The sequence below is a fragment of the Gopherus evgoodei genome, chromosome 1 (genome assembly GCF_007399415.2).
Source record: "Gopherus evgoodei ecotype Sinaloan lineage chromosome 1, rGopEvg1_v1.p, whole genome shotgun sequence".
In the NCBI taxonomy this organism is placed as follows: Eukaryota; Metazoa; Chordata; order Testudines; family Testudinidae; genus Gopherus; species Gopherus evgoodei.
In genome coordinates this window covers 59,456,338-59,481,712 of record NC_044322.1, presented here as the reverse complement: position 1 = coordinate 59,481,712, position 25,375 = coordinate 59,456,338, and the positions used below count along the sequence as shown (strand labels likewise).

Below are 25,375 nucleotides of genomic sequence, written 5' to 3'. Positions count from 1 at the left end.
GTCTGAGCCAGTAGGGCCGTTCTTCTGTTCACTTCACTATCGGTCACATACCCTGTAATTATTACAAGTATGGCCACTGATACTGAGGGGTCATTATGTTAGAGCAAAATTGGTACATTTAAAACATTTTTCACTATTACTCTGACAACTGCAGCTCCACTGCTATCAGCAAAAGAGTGAACTCTAGTATAGATAAGACACCAATGGCAGCTGATGTTCATAGAGTATCAGGGTTGGAAGGGACCTCAGGAGGTCATCTAGTCCAACCCCCTGCTCAAAGCAGGACAAATCCCCAGACAGATTTTTACCCCAAATGGTCCCCTCAAAGATTGAGCTCACAATCCTCGGTTTAACAGGCCAATGCTCAAACCATTGAGCTATCCCTCCCCCCACAATTACCACCATGTCACAAAGTCCTCCTCTGAGCAGGGTTAGATGACACAGTCATTAAAATGCCAGTAGTTGGCCTATGTTAGTGTTCCCACCATTGCTGCCAAGGGAAGTTTATTCACCTTGATGCTCCATTATCACCTGAATGATCCAACTAGTCTTTTGAGATTCTATGAAGATTTGCCAATTACTTTCCTGTCTTGGGGAGGGACACAATTACAGTAAAAACTTACAACTAACTAATGATCAAAAATAATACAGTCACTTATAATTAAGAAAAACAAAGTGAAGTTTTTTGTTTACACAGACCACAGTGATGTATAATATTTAGTCATTTTAACATACATAGCCCTAACAACAAGTTTTGCTTCCTTTAACAAAATGCCATCCCATGCAGGTAACAAAGCTCTGTATCATCTCTCTGTATAATGCTATACACATGACTGTTCCATATGATTTGTACTTCTTTTCATGGTTATATTACAGTTCAATGAACTAGCCATTGAACTACTTAAAAATGGAAAACATTCAACAGACATTTCTTGGATTTATCTGACATTAAGAAAGGAGAATTTCCAGGATTTAAAATGTCTGAAGTGGTGTGAGTAAATGGTAAAATGAGTAATGTTGTAATGATTTGTAATTATTTAATAATAAAGAGCTCTCATGAATATTCTTGAAACCCCCATGGAAAAGCCCAATAGCGCACTGTTTTCATCAAGCATTCAGATCAAATCAGAAATTGTTTGTATAGCACCCTTTTTCCAGTGCTCTAAATGCAGTCTACAAGTGAGTCACTTTTTAATTTCTTCTACTGATCTTTTTAAACTGACATCTTGATTTTTACCATATGAAAGAATCACGCATTAATTGTGGCTGAACGACATTCCGAGTGCAGTAAAAGTGGTCAGATTTCATCAGCAGCATCAACTTCCTGTTGCAGGCTAAGGAGGAGTCAAATTGGGTTTGTAACTGCAGATGAATGATAACTTCTTGTTGCAGTCACAGCCATCCCATATACCCTGGACTGGAAACAAAGACAAATGAAGATGAAAAGGAAAAGTAACAGAACAATTTATAAATGAGTTTTTTAACTTCTGACATGAGCTCCTTTGGGCTCAGCTCAGTCCCTGAAAAACTGATTCTCCTTTCAATTTGTGTTTACAAAATATATAAATTGCACTAACCAAAAGGTGACATTTTCTCCAACTAATTCAGGAAATATTGGTCCGATCATGGGGTGGTTGGGTTACATTTGTAGGGAAAGGCTGAAGAAAGCTCATGATTAAATAAAATGGAGACTACCTTCCTGTTTCACCCCAGGAGAAAATGGTTCACAGAACAGGGTTGAGTTATAATAGTGGAGCTCTATGGGTGTGTGTGTGTGTGTGTGTGTGTGTGTGTGTGTGTGTGTGTGTGTTTTGGGGAGAAGTTCTGACCCTGATGACAAGGAAACTGTCTTGAAACAGAAAGGATCACTGGGATAATATGTTCAGTTCTAATAGCCACACGTCAAGAAGGATGCTGATAAATTGAAGAGGGTTCAGAGAAGAGCCACAAGAATGATTAAAGGACTGGAAAACATGCCTTAGAGTGATAACCTAGAGTGATCTCCCTGAGACTAACAAAGAGAAGGTTAAGGGGCGACTTGATCATAATTTATAAGTACCTACATGGTGAACAAAAATTTGATAATGGGCTCTTCAGTCTACCAGACAAGGATTTAATGAGATCCAGTGGCTGGAAGTTGAAGCTAGACAAATTCAGACTGGAAATGAGACACACATTTTTATTAGTGAGGGTATTAACCATTGGAACAGTTTACCCGGGTCGTGATGGATTTTCTGTCATTAGAAATGTTTAAATCAAAATTGGATATTTTTCTAAAAGATTTTCTGTTGTTCAAACAGGAATTACTGGTAACTCAGGGAAGTCCTATGGCCTGATGATTACAGTGGTACCTTTTAGCCTCATACTCTGTTAATCTAAAGAAAGCAATTGTTCCTTACCTTCAGACACTCTACCTAGTATGAAAGTGTAAGTCAGAAATCAATCCCTGTTTTCTTTACCTCTTAAATTTAGAGTCAGGCAGATTCGTACTTTGAAGATACTGTTAAGTAATCCACCAATGGCATTGAAAATCGAGCTCAGAGGCCTCTGGATGAAATTTGTCCGTGATCCGTCAGTCCAGGTCAGAGAAGAACCCTGCAGAAAAGTAATAGAGAAGTTTAATGAGAACTGCAGAGAGGAGACGTATTCTAATACTCTTCTGGGATTGAAAATGAGTGAAGGAGTGTGAGGGGGCTTCTGCAGAAATGTGTGTGTAGCCTTATTGCCTACAGTCACACATTGGCCTATAGAGCTGCATGAATAATTCATTCTGAATAATGTTTTGTAGTCACTTCACCTCTTCTTCCCTTTGTGAATTGTCCTCAAATAGATTGCAGTTTCCTGAATCTATTTGTTATTCAGCATCAATCTATAACTCACTTATGAGGAGTTCATTGTAGGTATTTGGTGTTCGATTTTTGAGATGTTTGGAATGGACACTGAGAACACATGGTACATTTCTGGTCCCTGATTGCACACATATAACTTATAGAATCAAGTTTCTAGTTCAAATAGTAATGATTACAAATATGAGGTTCACTTTCTTAGAATATTCTACAATACTAGTTGTAAATTCATTGTATCAACAAAAGCTCCTATCAGTAAACTCATTTCCTAGAATATTGCTGAGAAGACAGTCCAAGTGAATTCATTACAAAATATCTGAAAAAATATATTCACAGAAGCTTTTGATAAATATTAACTCATCTCTACTGAGCTCACATTCTGCTAGGCAGAAATTAAATCTAGAACCCATTATCCACAAGCCAGTTTACCCAGCGAAGCTTGGACCCAGGTCATCCTGCAATTCTGGACTAGAGCTGGCTGGAATGTATGTGTGTGTGTGTGTGGTGGGGGGAGGATGGGGTTCTGAAGAATTTTTTTGTTAGAAAATCAAATCTGAAAACAAATTGTTTATAGCAACTGAAAATATTTTGGTTTTTCCGCAATCGAAAACCAACTTTTGAGCGAGGGTTCAAAGCTAAAAATGTTATGTTGAAAATCACTGCAAACCAATAAGTTTTCTACGGAAAATTTTTGCAATCCTTCTGTGAACCTCTCCTAGCTGGTTATTATTTTCATGACTTTTCTGGGTACACTTACCTTTTGGTGACTTCCTCCTGTCCAGAACTGGGTTGTCCTTTTGTCTGCATAGCTGGCGAGGTTCACAAGGAAATCATTCTGAGCTGCATTGGAGATGCTGGTGAGGTGACCGCCCCCTGCTATCCTCTGGCAAACACTCTGCATGATAAAAGCATATTAGACCCGGGGACATAGAGTGGGAAAGAGAGTGAGGGGAGAGTCTGTGAAACAGAAAGGGGAGAGAGAAAAGTGGGGAAAGTTTGGGAATGGGCGTGAAGAGGGAAAGGGAGGTAAGAATATAAGAGAGAGTGAAGAGAGAAGGGCAGTGGAGAATGAAATAGAAAGGGGGGGATTAGGACATAAGAGATAAAGTTATATAAAGGGAGCAGAGAAAGACATACAAATAGAGCAAGGTGCAGGGCCACCCGGGGGGGGCAGGGGGCAAGGGGGGCAATTTGTCCCAGGCCCTGGGCCCCACAGGAGCCCTGCGAGCCACTCCAGGTCTTAGGCAGCAGATCCTTCAGTGCAGCAGAAGACTTGGAGTGAGTGAAGGACCCGCCGTCGAAGTGCTGCCAAACCCTCAGAGCGCTGCCCGGTGAGTACAAGCGCTGCAAGGGGCCGGGAGAGGGGGGGAGCCACGATTGGCAGCGCTTAGGCTGTTCTACCGCTGCCGCTTCATTCTTTGGCGGCAATTCAGCGGCGGATCCTTCCCTCCGAGAGGGACCTGCTGCAGAATTGCCGCCAAAGACCCGGCCCTGCTCCAGGCCCCCTGAATCCTCTGGGCAGCCCTGGCAAGGTGTAGGCCAGAGTGGAGAGGTGTAAGAGGAAGAAATAATGATAAAGGGGAAATCAAGAACATTAAGTGTGGAATGGAGAGAGGGCAGAAAGGGAGAAAAGTAGAGACAGAAGAGGAAGAAGGAGAAAATTGAAAGGACAAAAGTGTTTAAGAAATAGTTTTTCTTCCTGTGTTCCCCAGCCATCCACCAATCAAGATGGGGTAGAGATTTCTCGTAACTATCTTCTTCTGAGTGAGATTGTGTGATTTTTGCCTCTATCCTGAGGTAAGAAGATGGTTTCATTTTCCCCTAAGGCAGGAGGCCCCTTTGTCTGCAGCCTGAAATGAAGGCAGTTTGCTTTGGCCCTAAGGAGCCCTTTGCCAGTTCTTCTTGACAATTAAGGCATTTGTTTTGCCATTTAAACTGAACACAGTCTTATAGCCATAACCAAGGAAGGAGGCAGCACCATTTAGCAAACGGTTACACTGAGTGCATTTGAGGGAGGTGTCTGCATTTTGAAAATTTGCATATTTTGACAAATATATATCGGTACATCAATGTAGCACTGGCCTCATCTGGTATCATTAGAACAGGGAGTGAAGCGAAGTCAGTATATCTTTTAGCAAACCTCTAAGATTTAGAGAAACATAGACAAGGCAAAAGGAATTTGCTCTTCAGAACTCTTTAGCTCCCAGACTGCTGCACTGGGCAGCACAGTATGGGAAGAGGGTGACCAGACCTCTGTGGAGAAAGAAGTGGTTCAGGACTATTTAGAAAAACTGGATGAGCACAAGTCCATGGATCCGGATGCGTTTCATCCAAGGGTGCTAAAGGAGTTGGCGGATGTGATTGCAGAGCCATTGGCCATTATCTTTGAAAACTCACGGCGAATGGGGGAGGTTCCGGATGACTGGAATAAAGCTACTGTAGTGCCCATCTTTAAAAAAAGGGAAGAAGGAGGATCTGAGGAACTACAGGCCAGTCAGTCTCACCTCAATCCCTGGAAAAATCATGGAGCAGGTCCTCAAGGAATCAATTCTGAAGCACTTAGAGGAGAGGAAAGTGATCAGGAACAGTCAGCATGGATTCACCAAGGGAAAGTCATGCCTGACTTACCCAATTGCCTTCTAAGAGGAGATAACTGGGTCTGTGCATGAGGGGAAAGCAGTGAATGTGTTATTCCTTGATTTTGGCAAAGCTTTTGATACAGTTGTCATAAACAGATAGCTAAGGGTTAATGTCTCTTACACCTGGAAAGAAGTAACCTGAAACACCTGACCAAAGGACCAATCAGGAAACCAGACTTTTTCAGGTCTGGGTGGAGAAAAGTTTGCGTCTGAGTTCTTTGTCTTATGCCTGTCTCTCTCTCGGCTATGGGAGGATTTCTGTCTCTTGCTTTCTAATCTTCTGTTTCCCAGTTGTAAGTACAAAAGATCAGATAGTAATTTATATGGTTTTTTTTTGTATTTTACATGTGTGTAGTTGCTGGAGTGTTTTGAATTGTATTCTTTTTGAATAAGGCTGTTTATTCATATTTCTTATAAGCAATTGACCCTGTATTTGTCACCTTGATACAGAGAGACCATTTTTATGTATTTTTCTTTCTTTTTACATAAAGCTTTCTTTTTAAGACCTGTTGGAGTTTTTCTTTAGTGGGGAACTCCAGGGAATTGAGTCTGTGCTCACCAGGAAATTGGTGGGAGGAAGAAGTCAGGGGGAAATCTGTGTGTGTTAAATTTACTAGCCTGACTTTGCATTCCCTCTGGGTGAGGGGGAAAAAAAGAATAGCTCTCGGTACTTGTGTTTTCCAAGGCTGGGAACGGGGAGGGTGGAATCCCTCTGTTTAAATTCACGAAGCTTGCTTCTGTGTATCTCTCCAGGAACACCTGGAGGGGGGAAGGGAAAAGGTTTATTTCCCTTTGTTGTGAGACTCAAGGGATTTGGGTCTTGGGGTCCCCAGGGAAGGTTTTTGGGGGAACCAAAGTGCCCCAAAACACTCTAATTTTTTGGGTGGTGGCAGCTTTACCAGGTCCAAGCTGGTAACTAAGCTTGGAGGTTTTCATGCTAACCCCCATATTTTGGACGCTAAGGTCCAAATCTGGGACTAGGTATCTGTTTATGACAACAGTCTTCCACTTGCCAGCAAGTTAAAGAAGTATGGGCTGGATGATTGGACTATAAGGTGGATAGAAAGCTGGCTAGATTGTCGGGCTCAACGGGTAGTGATCAACGGCTCCATGTCTAGTTGGCAGCCTGTTTCAAGTGGAGTGCCCCAAGGGTTGGTTCTGGGGCCAGTTTTGTTCAATAACTTCATTAATGATCTGGAGGATGGTGTGGACTGCACTTTCAGCAAGTTTGCAGATGACACTAAACTTGGAGGAGTGGCAGATACGCTCGATGGTGGGGATAGGATACAGAGGGACCTAGACAAATTAGAGGACTGGGCCAAAAGAAACCTGATGAGGTTCAACAAGGACAAGTGCAGAGTCCTGCACTTAGGATGGAACAATCCCATTCATTGTTAAGACTAGGGACCGAATGGCTAGGAAGCAGTTCTGCAGAAAAGGACCTAGGGGTTACAGTGGACGAGAAGCTGAATATGAGTCAACAGAGTGCCCTTGTTGCCAAGAGTGCTAATGGCATTTTGGGCTGTATAAGTAGGGGCATTGTCAGCAGATCGAGGGATGTGATCTTTCCCCTCTATTCGACATTGGTGAGGCCTCATGTGTCCAGTTTTGGGCCCCACACTACAAGGAAGATGTGGAAAAATTGGAAAGAGTCCAGGGGAGGGCAACAAAAATTATTAGGGGACTGGAACACATGACCTATGAGGAGAGGCTGAGGGAACTGGGATTGTTTAGTCTGCAGAAAAGAAGAATGAGGGGGGATTTGATAGCTGCTTTCAACAACCTGAAAGGGGGTTCCAAAGAGGATTATCTAGACTGTTCTCAGAGGTGGCAGATGACAGAACAAGGAGTAATGGTCTCAAGTTGCAGTGGGGGAGGTTTAGGTTGGATATTAGGAAAAAAATTTTCACTCAGAGAGTGGTGAAGCACTGGAATGTGTTACCTAGGGAGGTGGCGGAATCTTCTTTGTTAGAGGTTTTTAAGGTCAGTCTTGACAAAGCCCTGGCTAGGATGATTTAGTTGGCAATTGGTTCTGCTTTGAGCAGAGGGTTGGACTAGATGACCTCCTGAGGTCCCTTCCAACCCTGATATTCTATGATTCTATGATTCTAAGTGTTTTTATGAGGCAGAGAGATAAAAGTTAAGCATCCTAGGGATGAGTTAGCACATTCAGAGTGAGGGTGGAGCCGACTGCCTCAGAAACAGGAAAATCATCCTAACCTTCCCTCCAGCTTGGTGTTAGGATTTTAACAAGGAATTAGAAATTCTCTGGCTTGTTCCCGAGTTTAGATGGAAAAATGCCAATGTTGAAACGCAGTGAATTCTGACCACCGGAGAGAGATGGGATTAAATGAGAGCTATGTTCAGTTTTCAAAAGTTCTGAGAGCTGAGTAGGAGTTGGTTCATAGCTACCCAAGCATCTCACATTGCTAAGCTTCATGCTGGTAGCTCATCCACATGTTCAGCCCTGAAATGTGTATCAAGTACCTTCTTCCATGATTGATACATTTCAGGAAAATCAGAAAGGAAGGAGAAAAGAAACAAAAAAAGTAAATGAAGTTAGAACAAGGGGAGAGAGAGAGAGAAAATTCTCATTTTGAAGAACCTGGTACCTCAGCACCGGCCCATGTATTTTGCTCCTGGACAAACTTGTAACACTGGCCCATGTTACTGAACCATCCATCCCGGCAGGGACCTTGGCAGAACAATTTTGATTCTACAAAGGAGGAGTCAGCTTGAGCTGGGACTTGAATGTTCTTATGTGACGACCGACTGTCCTTACGCATGTTGGACAAGAACCGGACATAACGACGTTTGACATCTGGGTTCTTGTCACCTATAAGAAATACAAAACTGACTCCCAGAGAGAAGTACGGGAAGAACAAAAGTCCACGTATGTCTCTGGACCATATGTCTCCCTCTCACCTTGGATGTCTCTTTAAATCTAGTTAAACTGAGTTATAACAGTTCCTAGGGAGAGTCTACAAAAAGTGAAACAAGGTTGATTTACTGAATATAATTAAGAGCAAACACTGTACTAGATATTCAGTGGGACAATGAAAATTCAGCAAAGGAAGTGCACTCATCTTAGGAGTCAAGTTCTGATGAGGTCATAAACAATCTTAGTTTGCTGCTCTCATTGCGAGATATAATGGATCCACTTCTCTACTTCACAAAACCATGTCAGTGGTTGGTGCAATGCATCGCAACTTGCTGATTCCTCTCTGGCTGTGCCCCTTGGAGAGACTGTAGGGTGTGCAGCAGGTCAGAACTGAAAGGCATTGGCGGGTATTTTTTGGTCCCCCAGACTCACACAACAGTCAGCTCTGCAGATCAGGAGCATGTGTATTAGCAAAGCTTTGTCAGGGAGGACCCAGGATAGAACTAGCAACATGAATTGCAGCCTAGGGCTGAGGTGTATCAACACCTTTGGGAGAGAAGGAGGAATACTAGAACAATACAGGTCTGTCAGGCCAGAATTAAGATTAATTTTGTGAGAGTTATTGCAGTCAATTTCTTTCCGACATCCTTCTTAGTAAACAATCAGCACAGTTGGAGTCAACTTCCAAATATCATTGATTTATCTCCCAAAAGCACATATGGTAATTTCCTCTACCTCCTTAGAATCTGCTTGTATCCATTCAAATGTCATCTTGTGGAAGCCCCATTTTCCCCTCTAGAGTTAGATGTGCCTGGCACTAGCCCAGCAACAATATGGGGAGGAAGGTGCAATGAACATTTTCATCCCCCCACTCTCCTCTTGGAGCTCCCTGCCAAGATACTGCACATTCTGGGTCATTTTTAGTATCTGGGGACTCAAGCCATCCCAAAGGGGAGAGAGGTGGGTGAATTATGGTGCTGCACCCTTCCTTCAACCCCACCTTACAATCAGCAGAGATGGCTAGGAGCAGAGCATGCTGCACCAACTTCAGAGGCAGTACAGGCACACTCTCTGGTCTTCCATGAGAGATCCCTCCTGGAGCACTCCTTAGGGTGGTACAGGTATAACACCAACAGACCCTGGTGGGCAGAATCGAACCAGGGACTTTTGGAGCTTAGTACATGAGTCTCCACTGCATGAGCTCAAGGCCAACTGGCTGTTAGCTAAAGCTGCAGAGCAAATTCATATAACTCTTTCTCTCAGTGGTCTTGGTGCCACTAGATGGGACAGAACGCCACACCCAGAAGGTGTGCGGGTTACACAAGCCCACACCACCTCTAATGCAAGGGCACGTCAATAGCACAATGGACACACACACATGCTCAGTCTTTCTCTCCCCCAGCATCTCCTATGCCTGTTAGTCTTAAAGCAGCTCATTTTCATTTTGTCCCTGCCTCAGTCATACCAGGAAGAGCTGTACTTCTGGGTTGAGGGCAGGGCAGGGATCATTTTGAATTACTGAGGACCTTTTGCAGCTCTTTCCATGTAGAAGGCTTGCACAAGGGCACATCACACTAGACCAGGCCCCAACCTTTGCTCATTATCACTGCATTGCAGAATATTAAACAATACACCAGATTCATTCTACGTTAAAAAAACCCAAAGCCTCGGACTTTTGCTCTATTAACTTAAAAATAATTCTGTGCTGCTAACAACAAGAAGCAAATGGTGAGGTTACGTTTCTTTTTTTGCAGCATCAGACAGACATTCTAGATGCATTATACTCACCTTCCAAGCCTGGGAGAACCAGTACACCTAGCAGCAGGAACAAAAATGGAAGGGACTTCATTGCTATGAGACCTTGAGACTCTGTTGCCTGCAATGTGTAAATATCAAGTAGAAATTGTTTATCCAGGCACCTGACTGCTGGTCAAAGTAAGAAATGAAAGAGATCTGCCAGGGCATCTCCACTGATGTCAGTATAACAGAGGAGAGAAATGTCATCTTTACATCATACGCCATAGATGGTAGATGGTTTTATCATCAACATGACTCATTATGTTGTGTAAAATATTCAGAAATACCTAGGTGACTTGGGAACCTAAGCGCCATTTTCAGTAGTGATCTAGGGCCAGATTTTCAAAGGTATTTAGGCACCTAATGATGCAAAAGACACCTACTTGGGGTTTTCAAAAACACCTAAACAGGTTATGTGCCTAACTCCCATGGAAAGTATTACCCCTAATCTCATCTAGACTAAACACTTCTCTTTGTAGGCTTGTTCCCAGACTGTGTTTAATATTCTTTTGTCCAGTTAAGTTTTAATGTCTTCAGGAATGAGGCTTCCACCACTTCCCTTTGGGATTCTAAAAGATACCAGTGTCAGAAATTTTGCACTGTGGTTCAGCCTAAATATTCTCCTTCCTAATTCTCTTTCATTCTTCCTAGTTATAACCCTCTGTTCAAAATAAGACTCCTTCTGCGGTGTTCACACACTTCAGATACATAGAGACAATTATATCCTCCTCTTCCACTCCACCCCAAGATTTATTTAGACAAACTCTACATTTTTTCGTTCTTTTAATCTTCCCTTGTAAGTCTGTACCCCCAGCTCGAAAGAGGGTAGACAGGAGTGAATGAACGAACAGCAATAGCACCCTTCAGAGGCAGCTCAGCGACAAGTTGCTGTGCAGTCACGCTGGAGCTTCCTAGATGACACTTTTATATTCTAGTCTCAGTGACATGCTGAACTAATGATGGACTGAATAGAAAGAAAATAGCTGCAGCGCTAAAATAATAATGGCAAGAGAGGGGTAAAATGGAGTAACTGGATACTAAAGAAAGAAAGATGGAACAGCCCAGGGAAAGAAACTTTGTCAGCATGATGAATAAGGATTTCTCCATGGACTCTAATTTACATTAATGTGAATCACATGGCTAACTCTGATACACAGCAGGCCAAACTCAACCCTAGTGTGACTTGGCTAGATGCTGATCTTCATTACATTAGGGGCAAATCTCAGAGTAATTCCATTTAATCCATTGGAGTTACTCTGGATTTACACAAGTATAGTGGAGATTAGAATCAGGTGCAGTGTCTTGAAAACACCATGTTCCCGCCACCCCACCCAGTGACTAAGAGAAAAAGTAAGAAATGTATAAAGAGGAAGCTGATACATGCATAAGAAAGACAACTGTTGGTGTGTGTGTATATATGTAAAGTACATATGAATAGATAGAAAGATAAATAATATAATAAATAGACTGAGAGAGACAGAGAACTAGAGACATGCAGAAGGAGGCATAGCAAAAAAAGAGATTGATAAATACCAAATTGCAGATTCTCTCTGTTTTTTCTTCCTCCTTTTCACTTTGGTGTGAGATACAAACTTTGTCCTTGAGATATTTATGATGCCAACTTTGGCAAGGATGAGGCCTTTGGTAAATGAGGCCAGCTCCAATATTTAGCTTGAAATCTTTTTTATATAGTCTCTCTCTCTCCCTTAAACAAAGATGGGTGGGGTCCAATTCTGACATCTGTGCTATTTTAAGCACCCTTGGCTTGCTTAGCCAAGAAACACACCTTAATCTGAAGTGTCTACTGAGAAATGATATGAAAACAGATAAGTTCCCTTCATGACGTGGGAGGAAGTAGGGTGGTCGTTTTAGGATGACCCTTATAAAAATAGGCTACAGTTCTGGTTACAAATACAACAGTAATATCTATAATATTTGTGCCCATCATTGTAGAATACTTTGTCTAAGGGAGGATGAGGTAGAGATGCAGAGAGAGAGAGAGAGAGGTGTCTGTGTGTGTATGTTTTGCAGGACAGGAGCCTAGAATTGAGACAATGTGGAAACTATATTTCTTAACCCATCAGATGAAGACATTCCCTTCAGGACAAGGCTCAGGTCTGTTGATGAAGCAATGGAACAGGTCAGAGCTGAGAATCCATTCAAACTCCATTAAACATAGAATCATAGGACTGAAAGGGCCTCAAGAGGTCATCAAATCCAGTCCCCTGCACACATGGCAGGATTAAATATTAACAGACACAAACTTCCTCCTGCCATGCCCTTTTCTTAAACCTTGTCCAAACACCCTCATGTACAGTAAATACTTCCTGTATCCATTAAATGCTCTGAATCACGCTATGTGATTGGAGCATATGTTTGAGTTCATGCATTCATTTAAAACTCAAATATTTATTAAAGGGGTGAAATGGACTCCTTTTCCCCTCTCTTTGTACAAATAGAGTTTCATTGCCACCAGGTTCCGGGAGAGTTGTTCCCTAAAGCTTTAAAGTTAAAAAGAGGTATAGTAATTAGCTGGGGTGTATTCATTAGAGAGACCTCAGGGGCTGGATCCTAGTGCCTCCTTAAAGATGGACTGTGGGACTGGTTTTGTATAGCTCCAGGGTATCCCAGTGGCAAATTTCCCTTTGTTTTATCTTACAAACAGCATATGAGGGCCTGCTATCCTAACTCACACTGAGAAGCATCTAATCAGGCGAGATACTCACAATGTGAGCAACAATTGCAGAGTCCTATCCTTCATCACTAGGCTGTTTCTCCTGCCCTTCCAGGTAATGTGGTATGGGAAAAGATGTTTGGTGTTTGTTTTGTGGTGAAGGGCAGTGTGTTAAAGGATGATTATGTACTAAACCCATAAAATGATGGTAAATAAATGCTCTGAGTAGCTTACTCATTTCTCATTCTCACCATAATATATTTATAAAAATCAGTTTCTGAGTGCATACTGCATGCCATTTACTATATAGCAAAATGTGTCTCCACTACCACTAGATAAGTACATTGTAATGGTACCAATTCATTTAATGAATGGATCTGACCTCTTCTTACTTGGTTCATGACTCGTCTGTGATCTGATAATGATTTTCTTGAATTTATTCTTACTTGAAATTACTCACCAAATACTTTCTGCAGATAATTCTCAGCCTGTAGATTCTCTGTGAGCAGCTCATTGAGCGTATTAAAAAAATGTGTTATTTTGATCAGACACATAAGCCACATTGTACGCTTCCATTTCCTGCCTGGATGAAGATAATTCTGAGAAGGAAGTTACAGAGCATGCATTTAAAATTTGCTTTCCATGAATATCATGCAGTATTCCCTGGAAATTCACAGTTTCTGTGAACATTCCTATCTGTGCATTCATTTGCTAGAATGTTCATTGAAAATAAATAGAGAAAGTTGCTGGATGGGACTTTCAATTAACTTAGGAGTACAAGTCCCATTGAAAGTCAATAGGACTTGTGATTCTACCTCACTTAGGTGCATTTGAAAATTCCTCCTGTTAACATAGTTGAAGCATATTTGTTGATAAATTTGAAGGTATATTTACCGAACATTTTTGCAGGATTCACCTGGGTCTATTCTCTGTTCTCTCTACCTGTATAGGGCTGTCTATCTGCTGTTTGTTTCTCATAATATGGGCATGCTCCGTTTCCCAGCACACCTGCATGGTGGAAAGAGTCACTGTTCTATTGGAAGTGCTGTTCTTCAAAATTAAGGCATTCTCCCAGCAACCCCAGCTGTCTGCACATAAGTGTTTTTATAACCACAAAATGATGACTGAGCAAATGTTTCATTTAGCTGTTCAGAGAACATCCAGATCCCTGGGAGAATTAGAATGGTCAGACCCATCACTACACAGCAAAGATGTAGTCATAAAAATCAGCAGGTTGATGGTCAGAGGTTGCTCAAGGCACCTAGCCAACTTCCCAGAGATCTCTCTCCCCCTCTATGTTGCTAGGATATTTGTCAACAGAATGAAAGTGACAGTTCCTGAAAGTGAAGCTGTATTTCCAGGGGTGAGTCAGAGTTGAATAGAATTTGCTTTATATATGAGGTCTTTCATATTCCAGGTAACTCAGTGCACAACATTGTAAACTAAATGCTAGCAACTCACTAAGTGTAGACAATGCAGCAAGTGTTGTGCATTAAGCAGCAGCACACATAGCCGTAGATGTTAGAAGCAGTTCTAAAAGAGAGAGCAGGGGAAATGTTGACATGGATTATCCTTTATATGCATATTGGAAAAGTGCCATGGGATCTTTGATTTCACCATGGGCAGAGGTGGGGTGGGATCACCTTGCTTTAAATAGCTTATGATTTCAGGAAAGATTTAATTGCTATGCCTTCCACTATGCCAGAAATACCTTCCAAATCCAGCATGTCATGTAACCTCCCTTTCATTCATATTCCTCCTCACAACTCGCCTATTCCCACCCCCTCTCCAACACTGACTCCTACACCCATGCTGCCCTTCTAATGTAGGTAGGATAATAACATTTAAAAAGCTGATAGTGCTGTGACCCAAAGTATAAAGGAAGCAACCTTATTAGCTTGCCCTGCATCACTTCTCCTTCTAGTATGTCATACCATATCCAATTTACAATTTAAATAGGCTTACTACTGCTATATAGCACCTTCCTCACAATTGACTTCCTTGGAACTTTTTGTGGGGTAAAGCACAACCTAATGTGAGTAAGGGTATCAGAATCTGATCCTTAGGGTATGGCTACACTTGCAACTTCAAAGCGCTGCTGCGGGAGCACTCCAGCGGCAGCGCTTTGAAGTACTAGTGTGGTCACGGCGCCAGCACTGGGAGAGAGCTCTCCTAGCGCTGCAGGTACTCCACCTCCCCGTGGGGATTAGCTTACAGTGCTGGGAGCTGTGCTCCCAGCGCTGGGGCACTGTTTACACTGGCGCTTTACAGCGCTGTAACTTGCTGCGCTCGGGGGGTGTGTTTTTTTCACATGTCTGAGCGAGAAAGTTGCAGCACTGTAAAGCGCCAGTGTGGCCAAGACCTGAAATTGTAAATTCTTTGGGGCAGGGATTATCTATGTATTCTCTCTGTAAATAATTATATACTTAAATTAATCCCTAGCACCAGCACCCTACAATGGACGAAGAGGGATAGGAAGGTGTCTCCATTTAAGCATTACGGAGTGTGAGGTCTGTATGGTTTCCAAAGTCCAGTTTGAAAGGCGACAATTTACAATTCACAGTTATGAGAGCAAAGCATTTGCACAAGAAAAAGACAGACAGAACTCTGGTTTTGGTTCTTCTCTTCCACAGGGCTGGACCCAGAGTTCATTCAAGGTGGGCACGGTGATCTAGTTCTTCTTTATGCTTCTTTCCAGTCCATGTGGGTCTGATAATTTAGTTCTGGTTTTGTTCCTCCCCTCCAAGGAGTTGTACTGGATATTTGTACTGGATAGTTGTACTGGATATTTGAAATAATTGAATAATTATTGATATAAAGTTTGTTTTTGTCTCATGTTTTGTGAACCTGTCTTTTGAGAGGCTGGATAAGGATGGGTGAAAATTGGAAGAGGAATCCTGGTCCCCATCGTTCTCCAAAAGTTTCATGCATTCGAGTTCCTCCATCTGCTCAGGATACCTACTTACTGAAGGTAACAGACTGATAGCAGGCCTAGTTTAGCTTTCTTTGTATTTCACTCACAGCCCTGGGGTCTTACTTAACTCTTTTAGTTAAATGAAACAAAAATGTCCCTTTAGGAGCAAAGGTGACATCTTAGAGGGTGCTATCCATTCTTATAGCCTAGTTTCTGAGTGTATATAAATAGTTAAAGAAGTTGCAATTAAAACTTGTCTGTAAAGGTTTCTTCCTCAGGTTTAATTTCTGCTTTATTTAATAAAATCCCCCTGCAGTAGAATAGCGGACTTGAATCCCCTCGTTACAGTTTGAAAGCAGTTTAGTATCAGATGTAAATTTAGTCCTAACACTTAAATTGACATGTGCTACCTTGCTCTTACAGGACCTGAAGCGAGGCCAGAAATGCTACCTCTACAGCATCATGAGAGTTTATGACAGCAAACCTCTAAGGGAAATGTTGTCCCATCAGTACATGCTCAATCTCCAGCGCCAGAATTTGCTGGGTAAGTTCCAGCTGGTATTGCCATGTTCATCAGCAATTTATAGAAATTGGAATCTGGAGGGTAAACCTGGGGTTTGAGGGAATTAGGAGGAGAAGTTTATGATGGCATATAATACACTGGACACACAAAATGGAGCCTGGAATAATTTGTAGGCAGAGTTCAGGAAGCCTTTGGCTGATGAGCTCTGCCTTCCTCAGCAGAAACCACTGTGACAACAAGCAGCAAAACATTGTAGGTTTGATGTTATTTATTCATTAGCAGAGTGCCTATCCCTAGCTCCAGGTGTTATTTACAGAAATGTTGAATGCATAAGATCAGAGGATAATATATAAAGATACTATGTCATCTCCTTTCATCAAGGTGTCTGATAACCACTCTCTTCATCCAACCTCCCATCCTTCATCCCACACTCTTACCAAAGACCAACAAAAATCAAATGGATCTTTGTGACATGCCCTGAAGGTCAACAAATTTTGACTTTGATAGACAATGAATTTGAGCTGAAGACCTTTCATGGAGATTGCCCTACCAGCCACACCCTCTCCAAACCCACAATGACTGTTAGCTCAACTGCCTGTGCTGACCCCAACAACAGTGATATCCACACAGAGAGGTAGTCTCTGAGGTAGCTGGGTCCCAAACTACTTAGGACTTTGTAAGGACAAAATCAACTTATTAAATTCCATTCAAGTTACAGGGAGGAGATTATGGTCCATTTAATTAGAGAAGTCAAAAATGGAGTCAAGCAGCAGAAATTTTCTTCTCATGGTTAAGCTAGCACCACAGATGCACAAGTCTTAAATATCATTTCTTCTCTCACTACTGACCGCATCAGGGACAATGTCAGATATCCATGAGACAGCAGCTGCCAGCAAAAGGTTCTGAAGCTCTAATTGTAGTTAGAAATATTATCTTTAGACTTCATAGCTCATGCATGGCAAGGAGCACTTCTCATCCCTTCAGTTTTAACACACCATGCTGCATGAAGTGATGCTGCTGTATCACTTGTTCAGCTAGTTTTTATGTGCAGCTTGATTTTTTCCAGCGCAAGCTCCCCTCGCTGGTGAATGTATTGGTATGCAACATCACTGCCCACCAAAGATATAGCACTTGTGCATGTATGTATGTGTGTATAATACAGGGGTTGGCAACCTCTGGCACACAGCTTGCCAGAGCAAGCACCCTAGCGGGTCAGGACAGTTTGTTTACTTGCTGTGTCAGCAGGTTCGGCCAATTGCACCTCCTAATGACCACAGTTCACCATCCCAGGCCAGTGGGGGCTTCGGGAAGCAGTGCGGCCAAGGGATGTGCTGGCTGCGGCTTCCCACCACCCCCATTGGCCTAGGAAGGCGAACCGTGGGCAGTGAGAGCTGCAATCGGCCGAACCTGCCGACACAGCAAGTAAACAAACTGGCCTGGCCTGCTAGGGTCCTTACCCTGGAGAGCCATGTGCCAGATGTTGCCGACCGCTGGTATAATACTTGATTCCTGTCCATTTTCCCTATCCTCTCACCCAGGTCATATTACTGAGCATGAAGTCCAGTTTTACACCTCCCTTCTGGATCAAGCTGAAGAGAGAGAACCAAGAAAGGTCTCAGCTAGAAACAGCGCCTCTCTGAAGTCTAGTGTTGGGAGACCTCAGCCATAGATCATATTCTAAGGGACATCACTGTGATCATCTAGTCTGACCTGCTGTATAACACAGGCCATAGAACTCTCCCAAATAATCCCTGTTTGAACTAGAACCTCTCTTTTAGGAAAAGATCCAATGTTGATTTAAAGATTGCCAGTGATGGAATTTCCACTATATCCCATGATAAATTGTTCCAATGATTACTCTGTGTTAAAAAATTGTGCCTTATTTCCAGCCTGAATTTGTTTAGCCTCAACTTTCAGCTGTTGGATCTTGTTACACCTTTGCCTGCTAGACTGAAGAGCCTATTTTCAATTTTTCTATTTCCCAGGTAGGCACTTACAAGATATGATCGCCTCTTAACCTTCTCTTTGTTAAATCAGGTTGGATTAGAAAAGGCAGCATGGACATACTGAAGTCTCAGTGGAAAGATGTCTGATAAGTGTCTGTCCTTCACTAACCTTTTTCTGTTAGAGTCTAACTCTGACATTAATTGATATCAAACTAACCCTCACTTAAACTTAATCTCCATCTTTCCCACCGATCTGTAGGAATTCACAGTGACTGAGTCCAACCAGGTGGACTTTGTAGGGACTGGAGGGATTGGCAGTTAGTCCATCTTTCTGTGTTTAAAACTGGCTGTATTTCAACGTTAAAAAGTTTGTGATGAAGACTGGCATTTCTGAACTGTTGTGTTGTCTGCCTTGTGGAGGAGAGAGATATGTGACAAGAGCAGGCTGGGAGGGGCTGGATGGCAGTCAGCATAAAGCAGCGTCCATCAGGCTGTGGTACTGATTTAGGCTGGGATTTTCAATGAAGACTAAGATAGTTAGATGTCCAAAGGCAAAAGACTTTCAGTGTAAATTGGATGCTGAACTTCCTTTGAAATCCCAGCCTTAAACATGAAATGAAGAATGTCAATGTGTAAACAAAATTAAAACTATTCCATCATATGAACTTTCTGCTGGACAAAATGGAGACAGCTACTTTTTTTTAAAGTCTGAGAAGCAACTTGCATGACCATGGGTCCAATCTTTTGTCTGTCTCCTCCGTTTAGGAACAAGACCCGGGCACACTAGCTCCCATTTCACATGCTTCTCTGTACTGCAGATCTGCTTTGAGTTGATCTGCACCAACCTCCAAGTGACACAGTGACATATATTGCATAACCCAGATATACTATTCCTGCATTCTATGAAGGGCTTTCCCACCACATCTATGTCTGAAAGAACTGGGCCTCTTCTCTCTGGAATAATTAGTTTCCAAACCCATCTCCCGTAGCCCTAAGGAGGGCAACAGCAGTAAAATCATTCTGAACCATGCCCCCTTTAACAACCGGAAGACAGGAATCCAGACCAACCTCTCTTGTCTTTAATTCTTGAGAAAGAAGGAGGATGGAGAAAATTCAAAAGAATGCAGTAGGATTAAGAATTAGGAGATGTTACCAAAAACACTAACTTTGGATGGGGCTAATTGGCACCCCTGCTGACAGTCCGTGCATCAAGGGCAAGGATAATACAGGCAATGGCGCAGAAGTGGTTCGTTCAGGCCAGGGCTGAAGCACATTGGTGGTGAAGTGGGAGGAAGCTGGCACTGCTGCTGACACTGCTATGTCTCTTCTGTGATTAGAGGACATCATTCTTCAAGGCTATCAGTCCAGACCCTTTTCGGAGTGTAACCCTTCTGCCCCTCTGAATTGGCAGCAACAAGGGCCGGGTTCAGTATCCAGGGGTTCTGTTTTAATAACACCATGCATAACCGACTCGAGCCCCCACCCAGTGACCTGGGACACTTACATACCATACCCCCCTGGGCTCCTCTAGGAGGTAATATTTTCCCTCTTACAAGCACGGAGTCTGAGTGTAGCAAAAATCTTTTTAATAAAGGAAGGAAACAATGCGGCATCCCACTGGAGAAACATCACAAACAGGATTATAACACAAACCATAAACAAACAAAAAAAACCCACACCCAGGTACGTTTGGCAATGTTCTTTTCCCCTTAGGGTTTTAAGTCCAATCACCCCAAAGTCCAACAACCCAAAAGTCTCTGGTCAATGCCACCCCAGAATTTGAGAGTTTATCTGCAGAGTTTTACGCCCCCCAGCCTGGGTGGAAAGGGGGGGCGGAGTCCACATAGGGTGTTAAGGGGCACCTTACGTGGGCCAGGGCCAACTGCTCCGCCTCTCAATGGAGTTTTGCTGCAGCTTTCACCAGGACCAGCTCCACCACACCAGCTGTGCCACTCCTCCAGCTGTCCCTGCAAACCGCTTCACTTCGCTCACTGTTCCATGGGCTGCTCCACACGCTGCAAACTGCTCTGCTCTGCCAGCAGCTTAACAATAGGTCTTCAGGCTCCCCCACTAGTTAGCACAGCACTCCATTATCTCAATTCAGCTCTTTCAGTGATTTCAGCTCTTAGTAGGGGAGCCCTGGTGCTGGTGTACTATTGGCCCAACATGAATTCAGCTCAGCAGTTTCTAGATAGACTTCTAATAGAATTAAAAACTAGCTCTACTCTTTAACATTGGAGAGAGGAGGATGTGCAGTTGGTGTTCCAGGCCCTCAAAAGGGGCCCATACCATCAGGTACACACACCAGTCCCCAACCTCTCTCCATTCATGGGGTTTTGGAACCCATGTCCCATGTTTAGCAAGTACTACCCAACTGAGGTTGAGTCATTTCTGTCACAAAGCAGTCCCATTCCAAGCTGCTGTGGGGTTATGCTAAGTGGGGGCAGGGGGGAGGGTGCATGCCAATGCAAATTCTTAAAATTTTTTTCACATTCTCTACAATTCACCACCAGATGTCAGAGTAGCGCTCATCCTGACTCTGCTTACATGAGCATCAAATTCACTTTAATAGAAACAGTTGAATTTTTTCTATCAAAACTGTCTTTCAATGGAAAAGTGGATTTTTGGCTAAATGGGAGCTAAACTGGGTTTTCAGTGGAAAATTTTGACTTGGAAGGTGTAGTCCAGCCAGGCAGGCCTGGCCCATATGGGAGAATGGGGGATAGGGCACCCAAACTATGATTCCCATGAGTAGGGTGACCAGATGTCCTGATTTTATAGAGACAGACCCAATTTTCAGGGCTGTGTCTTATATAGGCACCTATTACCCCCGCCCCAATTTTTCACACTTGCTATCTGGTCACCCTACCCATGAAGCACTGTGGCAGCATAGGCGGACACTGCCCTGTAACTAAACATTGTGGCAGTTTTGATTTTCCTGATGGAAACTTTCAGTTTGGGTTGAAAATATTTGATTTGCAGGTTTTTGATGAAAAGTTGCAATTTTTCACAGGGGAATCCCCCCCCTTTTTATGAGCAGCTCTACACTTAATCAGGCTAATTATACAGAAATTAAAGGCCTTATTGTTAGGCTAACAGTAAATCTAATTACATTCAACTTTATGGGGATGAGTAACAGCAAAGGGGCTGCTGATCAGCAGCACTCCATCTGACTCAACGAGAACATAGGCTGCTCAGGACCTTGCAGGATGGGGCCCTTGGATTGCTGGCAGTTTTCTGATTTTGCCTTAGAGAGAACCACAAAGGCATGAAGTCCTAGTGACATCTGTGTCTACACAATCATAATGAATTGCTAAATGCACCAGAGTTGATGTAAATAAATCATTTTATCAGGCTCATTTAGGCTTGTGCCTATCAATTAACTTGTAATACAATCCCAGCACTGAAAATCCCCTTTTCCTTTACAATTAGATTTATCCCTAATTATAACTGGAAGACATCTTGACAGCTTTGAAATACTGAGTTGGACTAAAGCTCACAGCAATATTTATTCATTTAGATTTTGAAACACCCATATGCAAAGATATTGATGGCTCAATGATTAATTAGATTTACAGTGACAACCCCACAACATTAAAAGCTTGTGTACAGGTAACACTAACACAGACAGCTAGTAAATCATAGCAGCACAAAAGCCCTTTTTACCGTCTGGTCTTGTGGCAACATACCTTCAACCTTTCCTCAAAACTCCATCAAGAAAATGGTGAACCAGTGGAAACTAATCCCTACATAATGACAGAAGGAGAAGCAGGCCTTGAATGACAGAGAGCTTTTCTTCCTGAAGGTACCTCTTGAAGGACACAGCAACTGTTTAAGAGATCACAGGAAGGTGCTCAGATACCATAGTGATGAGTGCATTATAAAAACATGTAAACTTGACATTCGGTGCAATTTATGACACTTCAGGGGAGTGGTGAAGACAGCAGAAGGAAACTGGGGAGGTACGTTATAGTTGTACCCAAGATGGAATATGGTGCTGGGACAGGACATTTTGTAGGTTAACCTTATCATCTTTTAGAGTCAGGTGTCTAAAATACCATTCCTTTTGGAAAGCTGTTCCCTGAGCAATCTTATATACACATCCACATTTTTCTAGGACATTTAGGAGACTAATTTTCTGCAGCTGAGCTCATTCACAAAAATGTTCTCTATAAGGCTCTTTGATATAAAATATATCTCACATATTATTTTTTACCCCCTCCCTCCCAGAGAGAGCCATTAAAGAGAGAAAACAATGTTTTGCCTCTGGAGACAGGAGGTTAACAGATGGACTACAATCCTATTCTGCACCAGCCTGGAATCCAACCCAGCTCTACGTATGATTTCCTCTAAGGGTTTTGCTTTAGAAAACTACCGTTTTTTTAGCTAGCAAAGGGAAATTTACATTGTGGTAACGATCTAGAGTTCCCTCTGCTCTCTTCCTTGGGTAATGTTTTATTGCTGAAAATATAATATATCCTATATTATGGATCAATTTCCAAAAACATACTCTCTCACTGTAATGAGAATATATAAAAGACAAAACAAACCATAAACATTACTGGTATCTCAAGATGAAATTTTGTCAGGCATGGCATATTGTTTTTGCAATACATTTTACTATGCCATTACAAAGTATTATTCAATATAGTCCTGCTATCCATTACTATAGCTATTTAGTATATACTACCAATTGATTTAGCAGTTTAGTCGCATCATTCTGTAGTTTTTAGTAAACGGAAGACATTGTGCTAGATTGTGGGTGTGACTTGTGTGGCTATGCATGGTAGTAACATCCTGCAAGGTTGTGGAGGACCTACTGAAGACCCTGAGCCCAGGCCTGGTGGTGGGAGAGAGCAGAGGAATCATGACTGCTGTTCCTCACAATGTGAGCAACAAGGAGGTTGTGTAGTAATTTGTTGTCATCAGAAGGGGTCACAGTGCAATGAAGTTTGAGAACCACTGCCCTATCCCAACCCCACCCTTTTCTGTGGATACTCTTCCAAGGAAAGCATTGGAAACAAAGAACTAGCAAAAACCACTGGACGGACTAATTGTGTGATAAACTAGGTAACTTAATACTTTCTATGATTGGCAGCTGCGTTAAATCCCACATGAGAAGCTGAAGCTTTATGCAGCAGTGAGAGCACCTGAAAGGATTCTGTTTCTGCTGGTGGCAATGAGAGTTATTGTAAAATCAGTTTGTATTTTAGGCACAGTCTGGAGCAAGGGGTGATGTATAATCTCCACCAAGACACTGTGCAGAGACACCTCTGATTCATAATTCCTCTCTCCTTCCTTGCTTCAGAAAGGGGGTATAATTTGTTGTTAGCCTTTACCAAGAGTTGCACTGCCAAGCAAGTGGGGTTGGTGTTACCAAAGCTTCACTCCCTCCCTCACCCACTAGCTCTAGTGTGGGGGATAAGTGTGCAGCAGCTACCTCTGCCTACACACCTGAAGCAAAGCACCATGTAGCCTTACTCCCTTACATAGGCATTGAGTCCAAGTCACAATCTAGCCCAGAACATCTATAAAACCCTAACGTAGATCCAGAACTCAGCAACTACACATTTGTTAAGAGACAGATTGTGAGCTCATTCCTGACAATGGTGAGCAAATATTCACACAAATAGTTCCACTGACGGCAATATGGCTTCTCATGTGAGTGTTCACTGGTGCAAGGAAGGGGCTCACAAGCTAGCTTGTGATGATGCGCTTCTGGCAGGACCCAACTAAGAATGCTAATTCAGGACAAATCACTTAAAACAGGGCAGTTACAGCCTGAGGCTGGGGTTCTTCCACCTCAAAAGCAAACCGGCCAGACAAAGAGGACTTTGGTCTCATCCCACTGGCTTACCACAAGTCACACAAGCAATTCCCTTAGACACTCCAGTTTCCCAGTATCACAACAAGTGCCACTCATCCTGGGGATGAATGGTTATGAAAACTAACATCCCAATAAAAGAAAAAGGTTTTCTTGATCCCAAAGAATCAAGCCCCAGACCCAGGTCAATATACAAATCAGATCTTACCCACAAATCACGCTGTTGCCAGTCCTTTAGAATCTAAAATCTAAAGGTTTATTCATAAAAGGAAAAAGAAAGATGAGAGCTAGAATTGGTTAAATGGAATCAATTACATACCGTAATGGCAAAGTTCTTAGTTCAGGCTTGTAGCAGTGATGGAATAACCTGCAGGTTCAAATCAAATCTCTGGAGTACATCCCCCGCTGGGATGGGTCATTCAGTCCTTTGTTCAGAGCTTCAGTTTGTAGCAAAGTCGTTCAGAGGTATGAAGCAGGATTGAAGACAAGATGGGGATGAGGCATCAGCCTTTTATAGTCTTTTCAAGGTGTAAGAGCACTTCTTTGTTCTTACTGTGGAAAATTACAGCAAAATGGAGTCTGGAGTCACATGGGCAAGTCCCTGCATACTTTGCTGAGTTACAAGGCATATCTGCCTTCTCTCAATGGGTCAATTGTGTAGCTGATGGTCCTTAATGGGCCATCAAGCAGGCTAGGCAGAGCTAACACCAAACTGTCTGGGGTGTCAGCCAGAAGCACAGCATAAGTTTGAAATACAGACAGTATAGAGCCAATATTCATAACTTCAACTACAAAATTACACATGCATACACACAGCATAATCATAAACAGCAAACCAGAACCTCAGACTCTTAGACTTTAGCGTCAGAAGGGACCAATATGATCATCTAGTCTGACCTCCTGCCCAAAGCAGGCCACAGAACCCTACCCATCCACTTCTATAACAAACCCCTAACCTATGTCAGAGTTATTGAAGTCTTCAAATTGTGGTTTGAGGATCTCAAGCTGCAGAGAATCCACCAGCAAGTGACCCATGCCCCACGCTGCAGAGAAAGGTGAAAAACCTCCAGGGCCTCTGCCAACCTGCCCCGGAGGAAAATTCCTTCCCGACCCCAAATATGGTGATCAGCTAAATCCTGAGCATGTGGGCATGTCTTAGACACCTCATTTGATCCCCTTTATACAAGATTTGGTGCCACTACAGGACTTTGGTTGCAACAATGATCTATATGGTCCCAGATTATATCAATAACATCACATAGCTATAAACAGATTTTTTAAAAACAATCTTCCCTCAGAAAACATCTGCAGCCCTGTCCTTACTGTAGATC

The 25,375-nt window shown here is 42.7% G+C and overlaps 2 protein-coding genes and 1 long non-coding RNA gene across 8 annotated transcripts; 1 reads left to right on the top strand and 2 right to left on the bottom strand.

The window, feature by feature from the left end:
• Positions 1–1,334: 1,334 nt before the first annotated feature.
• LOC115641619 (lectin-like) lies at positions 1,335–13,400 on the bottom strand. The gene is made up of 6 exons (XM_030544981.1): positions 13,298–13,400; positions 10,155–10,242; positions 8,098–8,338; positions 3,604–3,741; positions 2,460–2,595; positions 1,335–1,417 (listed from the first exon to the last, which is right to left on the bottom strand). The coding sequence occupies exons 1-6, from the start codon at positions 13,398–13,400 to the stop codon at positions 1,335–1,337; spliced, it is 789 nt and encodes a 262-aa protein (XP_030400841.1).
• Positions 12,867–18,131, top strand: FAM216B (family with sequence similarity 216 member B). 6 transcript variants are annotated; one of them, XM_030551278.1, is made up of 6 exons: positions 14,149–14,200; positions 15,280–15,347; positions 15,471–15,494; positions 15,697–15,808; positions 16,175–16,295; positions 17,813–18,131. In XM_030551278.1, exons 4-6 carry the CDS (start codon positions 15,710–15,712, stop codon positions 17,941–17,943), a joined length of 351 nt encoding a protein of 116 aa, XP_030407138.1. In that variant the 5' UTR covers positions 14,149–14,200; positions 15,280–15,347; positions 15,471–15,494; positions 15,697–15,709; the 3' UTR covers positions 17,944–18,131. The 6 variants fall into 6 exon arrangements, with proteins under 6 accessions (XP_030407158.1, XP_030407138.1, XP_030407148.1 ...); XM_030551288.1 differs by lacking the exon at positions 15,471–15,494; XM_030551275.1 differs by having other exon boundaries at positions 15,280–15,494.
• A 2,619-nt stretch (positions 18,132–20,750) lies between these two features.
• Positions 20,751–24,965, bottom strand: LOC115645965. Its single transcript, XR_003998882.1, has 3 exons — positions 24,887–24,965; positions 22,727–22,731; positions 20,751–20,762 (listed from the first exon to the last, which is right to left on the bottom strand). It is a non-coding gene; the product is annotated as an uncharacterized LOC115645965 (long non-coding RNA).
• Positions 24,966–25,375: the final 410 nt, after the last annotated feature.

What these genes read in the sequence shown, in the direction of transcription:
- LOC115641619 (XM_030544981.1), bottom strand. Translation starts at nt 13,400, where the DNA reads ATGTGGCTTATGTGTCTGATCAAAATAACACATTTTTTTAATACGCTC. An exon ending in TTATCTGCAGAAAGTATTTG is followed by an intron (nt 10,243 to 13,297) that starts GTGAGTAATTTC and finishes TACACATTGCAG; the next exon opens with GCAACAGAGTCTCAAGGTCT. An exon ending in CCTGACTCTAAATTTAAGAG is followed by an intron (nt 1,418 to 2,459) that starts GTAAAGAAAACA and finishes CTTTGTTTCCAG; the next exon opens with TCCAGGGTATATGGGATGGC.
- FAM216B (XM_030551275.1), top strand. Translation starts at nt 15,403, where the DNA reads ATGAGAGCAAAGCATTTGCACAAGAAAAAGACAGACAGAACTCTGGTT. An exon ending in GGACCCAGAGTTCATTCAAG is followed by an intron (nt 15,495 to 15,696) that starts GTGGGCACGGTG and finishes CTGTCTTTTGAG; the next exon opens with AGGCTGGATAAGGATGGGTG. An exon ending in CCAGCGCCAGAATTTGCTGG is followed by an intron (nt 16,296 to 17,812) that starts GTAAGTTCCAGC and finishes CCTCTCACCCAG; the next exon opens with GTCATATTACTGAGCATGAA.